The sequence below is a fragment of the Phaenicophaeus curvirostris genome, chromosome 18, assembly GCF_032191515.1.
Source record: "Phaenicophaeus curvirostris isolate KB17595 chromosome 18, BPBGC_Pcur_1.0, whole genome shotgun sequence".
In the NCBI taxonomy this organism is placed as follows: Eukaryota; Metazoa; Chordata; class Aves; order Cuculiformes; family Cuculidae; genus Phaenicophaeus; species Phaenicophaeus curvirostris.
Window position 1 is genome coordinate 8,375,943 of NC_091409.1, and position 6,651 is coordinate 8,382,593.

The 6,651-nt window shown below is 64.7% G+C and overlaps 1 protein-coding gene across 2 annotated transcripts; it reads right to left on the reverse strand.

The window, feature by feature from the left end:
- Window positions 1-941: 941 nt before the first annotated feature.
- On the reverse strand, window positions 942-4,752 carry FAM110A (family with sequence similarity 110 member A). Of its 2 annotated transcripts, none has more exons than XM_069871566.1 (2): window positions 4,594-4,752; window positions 942-2,140 (listed from the first exon to the last, which is right to left on the reverse strand). In XM_069871566.1, the coding sequence occupies exon 2, from the start codon at window positions 2,075-2,077 to the stop codon at window positions 1,043-1,045; it is 1,035 nt and encodes a 344-aa protein (XP_069727667.1). In that variant the 5' UTR covers window positions 2,078-2,140; window positions 4,594-4,752; the 3' UTR covers window positions 942-1,042. The 2 variants fall into 2 exon arrangements, with proteins under 2 accessions (XP_069727667.1, XP_069727666.1); XM_069871565.1 differs by lacking the exon at window positions 4,594-4,752 and adding an exon at window positions 3,305-3,344.
- Between the last annotated feature and the right edge of the window lie 1,899 nt (window positions 4,753-6,651).

The following is a 6,651-nucleotide window of genomic DNA, read 5'->3' on the forward strand; positions in this document are numbered from 1 at the left end:
CCAGCCCACCTGGGAGGTCTCCACAATCCCGCAGGAGCCAGGACTTGGCCAAGTTGAGGGTGCTTTGCCGGAGCAGGGTGAGAGGGCTGCGTGCTTGGCACAGTGTTGGCCGGGGCTCTGCCGGGACCTGCCGGACCCAAGCGCCAGCCCTGCCGTGCCTCCCGGGCCCCGCGCTGGCACGCTGCCGCACGGCACCCATCGCTCCCCGAGGGGCCCTGCCCTCTCCTGACCTCCACCTCAAAACACAGCAACGTGCACAGCCTCCAAACTCAGAGATTTAATAAAAACCACCGCGTTGTTATTATTTACAGATCAAACATCAAGAAAAACCATAGAAATGAGGAAAAGACCAACAACTGTCATCTTCATAAATACCAGAGTCCAGCGTGCCGGGGCTGTGTGCCCGCTAGCACCCGGGAGGGGACACACAGGCGCTCACAGACACTCACACACACCCGGCCCTGGGCTGCTCGAAGCAAGGAGTCAGATTTGTCCCCGTCACAAAGCACCCAGCTTCTCCCAAACCATCATCATTAAGATAGGGACCACCAGGACACAGCCCCCACCCTGGGCAGCGCGGCCCCATCATGAAGGTAGCTCCTTCCCTGGGGATGTGTCCTTGCTCCGGGCAGGGGGATCCGGCCCCTTATCCCCCACCCGTGGGTGCTGTGGAGAAGCAGGAGCTTGCAGCAGGTCAACCACACACAGGCTCCTGCAGGTAGAGGTGAGGAGAGGGCGCTGGGAACCAACACAGGGACACGTGTCCTCTGTCCTCCTGCGGCTCACAGGCACCTGGCTCTCCAGTGCCAGCACGGGGTCTGACGGAGCCAGAGCCAGCGGGAAGGATGCTCGACCACCACACCAGGGCTCTCCCAGTGCTGCTGCTCCAGTGCTTCGCAGGGAAGCAAGGTGGGGAGGGTCCTGTCACTGCCATGAGTCTCTCGTGGGACACAGCCCATGACTCCGCAGACTGGGCCAGAGCTTTCTCCCAGTCCAGCACCACCTGCTAGCAACTGGTCCCTGGTGTCCACCACGACCACTGCTACACATTGGAGACCTGCTGGGACTCCCTGGCCTGGCGCAGCCCGTACAGCCACTTGATGACGCGGGCATTGCGCTCGATGATGGAGATGCCATAGGGGACACGCTCAGCCGGCTGCCCCTCCGGCGTGGCGGCGCTGGGTGGCGAGCGGCCACCCTCCGAGCTGGCCGTGCTCACACTGTGAAACTTGAGGGACACGATGTCGGAGCTGGCGCGGGCGAAGCACTCGGCGCCCATGTCCTGCACCTCCTCGGGGTCGAGGCCACAGTAGTTGAAGAAGCGCTCCAGGTCGGCGGTGGCTCGCGAGAGCCGGTCGCTCAGGTCCGACTTGGAGCGGTGCAGCAGGGGTTGTCGGCGGGCGCTCTCGGGGCGAGCGGGTGAGCTCCGTGCCAGGGTGGCAGGCAGCCTGCCCGGGATGGGGGACTCGGGCACTGGTGTCACCTGGCCCCACGGAGCCCCGCAGGGATGGACGTCCACCCTCCGCACAGCCACACTGCCAGGTGGCTTGGTGGCATTGGGATTCTCCGGCGGCTTGGCGATGGTGGGGCTCTCCGGCAGCTTGCCAACACCCTCCGCCCTGGCGCCCAGCACCGCCGGCGTCTCCACCCTCCACTTGCACTCCCGGCCCAGCGGGCTCTCCGCCTTGGGGAACGGGCTGTCACAGAGGTTGATGAGGTTGTTGAGGATCTCCAGGTCAAGAGAGGTCTTCGAGCTGCCAGTCTCGGCGTGGCGCAGCCCCCTGCGGCTGGGGGTGAGCGCCGCCCGGCGCACCCCGGGCGTGAAGAGGGGTTGCTTGAGCAGCGGCGGCTTCACTGGCTCCTGCTTGGTGTTGGCGACCCGTTGGCTCTTCACGTACTTGGCCTTGTCGGCCTCCAGCCGTTCCACGGCGCTGGGCTTGGTGGCTCCCGGCTCAGCTCGACGGCGGAAATAGGCAGGACCCTTGCGGAGTATGCGGATGGGCATGGCCGAGGTGAAGGGCGCCGTCACCGTCACCCCCTTCATGGCATCGCCAGCTTGCAGCGCCTCGACGGGCATCCTCTGCGCTGGGGCACGAGGCGGGCGGCCACCACAGGCAGCAACGGTCTCACACGCTGTCAGCTGCGAAGAGGGGATGGAGTGAGGGCTGGCAGTGGGGGCTGCAGGGCGCTGTGTGGCCCCTGCCCGCGCCCCGGCCCCTCCGGCAGACAAAGGCTGCGTGGGGCTGTGCGGTGCCGCACTGTCTGCGCTGCCTGCGCCGGGATTCCTATTTGAAGGCAGGGACCACGCCTCCACCCGCCGCCGCGGCCTCCCCGAGATGCTCCCTGGCCAATCCGCGCTGCAAGGCTGCTTCAAACGAATCCTGGGCCAATGGGGCCAGCGGGGAGGGTGCCCTGGGCCCAGCGAGGGGCACCCCGGGGAGCAAGGCCAGGGCAAGAGGGGTGGTTTGGCTCAGCGCCCCTTGTTGATGCTCTACCTCCATCACCTACATGCAGGGGAGCAGAGTCTGCACCCAGGTGAGCATCACCCACATCCAGGGGGACATCACCCATTCCCAGGGGTCTTTTGCCTGCATCCAGAAATGCTTCGCCTCCACCCAGGGGAGCATCACCCACTCCCAAGGGAGCATCATCCACATCCAGGGGGGCATCACCTATTCCCAGGGGTCTTTTGCCTGCATCCAGAAATGCTTCGCCTCCACCCAGGGGAGCATCACCCACATCCCGGGGGGCATCACCCATGCCCGGGGATGCATTGCCCACCCTAAGGGGAGCGTCACCTTCACCCAGGAGTGCATTGCCCCTGCCCAGGGGAGCACCGCCAGCTCGCAGGGTTGCATCACCCACCCCACTCCCCCATTGCTCCACCAAGCTGGGCTCCAGGGCTGCCCCGGGACTCCCTACTCCTACCCTTGAACCCGTTGGAAATCACCAGCGGGAGTTTCCAGCCATGCTTCCCACATGCACCCCGTGTCCTTGGGCCCTCGCCAACCCCAACAAGCACAGGCTCCCGCCCCAACGGTCGCGCAGAGGCACCAGCCACCACCCCGCCCACAGTGGGGACTGGGGGACAAACCAGCCCTGCACCCCCCTGCAGGGCACAGCCAGAGGGAACCCCAACTCACAGAGAGGTTCAAGGTGGGTGCATGGGGGGTGTGCAGTGTCAGACCTGCCACCACCTCCCTCTCCCATCCCCCTTTCTGAGCCGCTCTGAGAACCACCCTGAGGGTGCCACCTTGGGGTGCTGGTGAGCCCCATGGAGGTAACAGCAACCCCCAACACTCACCAGTGCAGGAAAAAGCACAGTGGGGGCCAGGGTGCTGCAGCCACACTCCCTCCCACGACAGCCCCAGCCAGGCTGCCGTCACCGCCAGCCGCTCACTCACCTGCACGACTTCCTGGGTGCCACCCAGGGCCCATCCCAGCGTCACCCACAGCCCTGCACGCGGCCATGCGGAGCCCAGGATGCACCGCCTGCAGTCCCACCGGTGCCAGCATGTGCACCCCAGACCCCACAGCCTGTACCCACACGCGCAGCAGCCGCCCCGGCACACGGCACATCCGCCTGATGCGCTGTGACGGGCGAGCAGCCTGGGGGAGGTTGGCTGTCCCTGTGCCCTGCCCAGGGGGACCTGCTGCCTTCTGACCTGGAAAGGGTCTGCAGGGGGTTGGCGATGCATGGGGACAGCTGGGGATGGTCCCAGTGCCACCGCAGACCCCCCTGTCCTGCTCCCTGGGAGTGGCTTCCTACAGCCCTCACAGGGAGCCTGGGGACAGAGCCAGCAGTGTGGGGTGGCAGTGTCCTCGCTGGGCAAGGACAGGGTCCCCCAACCAGAGCCGTGCTCGCAGCTCCCCACGGGAAGCAGGACGGGGCTGTGCTGCCCACAGCCTGGTGGCTGCCCCTGCTGCCCTTGCACCCTATGCCCAGCCCAGGGAGGGCTCCCCAGCTCGGCTCAGGGGTGCAAAACATGCCACCCCGCCAGCAAGACAAAACAGGGACACGTCCCCATGTTGGGCACTGGAGTTCAAGTCGGTGCCAGAGGCTCAGACCCAAGGCCAGGACCCAGGGATGGTTCATGGGGTGCAGGGATGAGGGTGCAGGGTCCCCCAGCACAGCCACCCGTGGCCAGCTTGGGCTGCCCTCCCCTGCCCCGCTGGCAAGGACAGCGTGGCCAGGCACAACCTGCTTCTCTGCATTCCTGCGGTGCAGAGCTGCCTGCCCTGGCGTGGCTCCGGTGAGCCAGGCTGCACCACGCTGAGCAGAGCCACCCTCCAAAGAGCCCCCCAAACCCAGGGACATTATCCAGTGTCCCAAGCCCAGCTGGAGCACACGGACGCAGGTGCCAGGGCTGACAGCCCTGCTCATGGTGGGCAATGTCCGGCCACAGCCCCAGCTCCTCTCCCTCCTGGCGTGGGCAGCCCAGCCACGGTCTCTCCGGCACACTGGATCGCCTCCAGCCTGGAAGCAGCTACTCCAGACGCCCATGCTGGGAGACGTGTGCTTTTCCTCCCCACCCACCAGACAACCCAGTCCCACGCCAAAGGCACAGAACCAGCACCACCTCTGCAACCCACCTGGCTTGGCCCAGCGATGCAGAAGCCTCTTCAGCACAGTCCAGACGTCACGGTGCTTCTCCCTGCACTTGTCCTGGGGGTGTCCTGGTGACCCCACACCTCCTCTTTCCCAGTTACGTCCTCTCCTTCTCCCCACGGGATGGGGGCTGGCGGATGCTGGAGCAGCTCCACGCTGAGTCAGCGCTGGGTGAGAACGCCCTCCGAGGCAACTCAGCGCTCACATGGGATTAAAACCACGGGGCATTCCTTCATGCCAGGCTGCGTCACGCAGAGTGACGGGAACCAGTGATGTCCCAGCGCTCGTGCCTGTTCAGCCTGCGGTGCTGGCCGGGCAGCGCGGGTGCCAGAGCCCAAACGCCTCTTGCTGCGCCCCGCCTGCTGTGGGCAGAGGTGCCTGATCCATGCCAAGGGAGCAGGGAGAGGGAGGGAGCAGGGATAGGGGGCTAGCAGGGCCTATTCTGCTTTGGAAAACTTGCCCTGTTTGCCCTTGCAACCAACTCCAAAGTTATAGAATCATAGAATCACCAGGTTGGAAAAGACCCACTGGATCATCGAGTCCAACCATTCCTATCGAACACTAAACCATGTCCCTCAGCACCTCGTCCACCCGTCCCTTAAACCCCTCCAGGGAAGGTGACTCAACTCCCTCCCTGGGCAGCCTCTGCCACTGCCCTATGACCCTTTCCATGAAAAATTTTTTCCTAATGTCCAGCCTGAACCTCCCCTGGCAGAGCTTGAGGCCATTCCCTCTCATCCTGTCCCCTGTCAATTGGGAGAAGAGCCCAGCTCCCTCCTCTCCACAAGCTCCTTGCAGGTAGTCCTAGAGAGCAATGAGGTCTCCCCTCAGCCTCCTCTTCTCCAAGCTAAACACCCCCAGCTCTCTCAGCCTCTCCTTATTCCCATACAACACCAGGGGAAGGGGCAGAGTAGAGTGGGGTCACCAAGCCCACAGACACATGGACCTGCTGGCCTGAACCCACACTGGGGCAGCTCTGGGGGCTCCCTGCCCCGCGGTGCCACATCTCCCATGAGAAGGACAGGGTGCAGGGGGACAAACGTTTGGTCCATGCAACTCAGAGCTCGCTTCCAGCTGTGCATCTTTCAAACCGCTCATGGAAGCAAAACAAGGAGCTGGCAGAGGGAGAAGAGCTCATGAAAAACAGCCATCTGGGTGCCGCAGGGCTGCCCTGCGCTTGGGCAACGGCAAAGGTGGATGCGCTCAACGAGCTCAGCTGGAAAAACCCCGGGCGGTGTGGCAGGCGAGGGCAGAGCCTGCAGGCACCTGCCCAGCCCCGGCTGCACTCCGGGCACGTCGGGGCAGCTGGGTGCCTGTGGAGCCTGGCAGCGCCCCGGAGCCTCGCCCACGCTGCGAGCAGCCCCAAACAGGTTTTGGGACGGCAGCCTGCGCCGCAGCTCCTGCAGCAGCCAGCTCAGCACCGCTGCCTTGGGGACACGGGGACACGGTAGGGATGAAGGAAGGGTGCTTGGAAATAGAGGGATGGGAGGGCACTGGCTCGGGCTTCACTCTCACCTCCCACTGCGTCTCAGGGCTGGGCACCCCCCTGCACTGCTTGCAGGACCTCCCAGAAGGTAAATCCTGTTGCCAACAAGCAAAAAACATGCTCAGAGGCCAAATCATCCCTAGAAGTGCTGAGTGGAGGTGGCGGCGGGTGCTTGGCAGCGCCTGTGAGCCGCGAGGCCAGATCTCAGCACAGCTCAGGCAGCCCCAGACAGAGCTGTCCCAGCAGCCAGGAGCCCCCCAATCCCTCATCTCACTGGGTATTAATTCCTGGTGTTTAATTGCAGCCCCTTGCCACTCTTAAGGCTGTGCCCAGCTTTGCAGCGAGGGAATCGCCGCTGTGCCACACGCCCTGAGCCGAGGCGAGGCACTGCCTGCTCCTGCCTCAGTTTCCCTGGCTGTGGGCTCTTCCCTAGGGACCTGGGGACTCGATGGGGACACTCAGCATCGCCTTGGTCCCCGCTGCTCGTGGGCAGAGGGAAGGATGCTGCCCACACTCGGCTCTCCCCACATGTCTCCACAAGAGCCGTAGAGGTGAC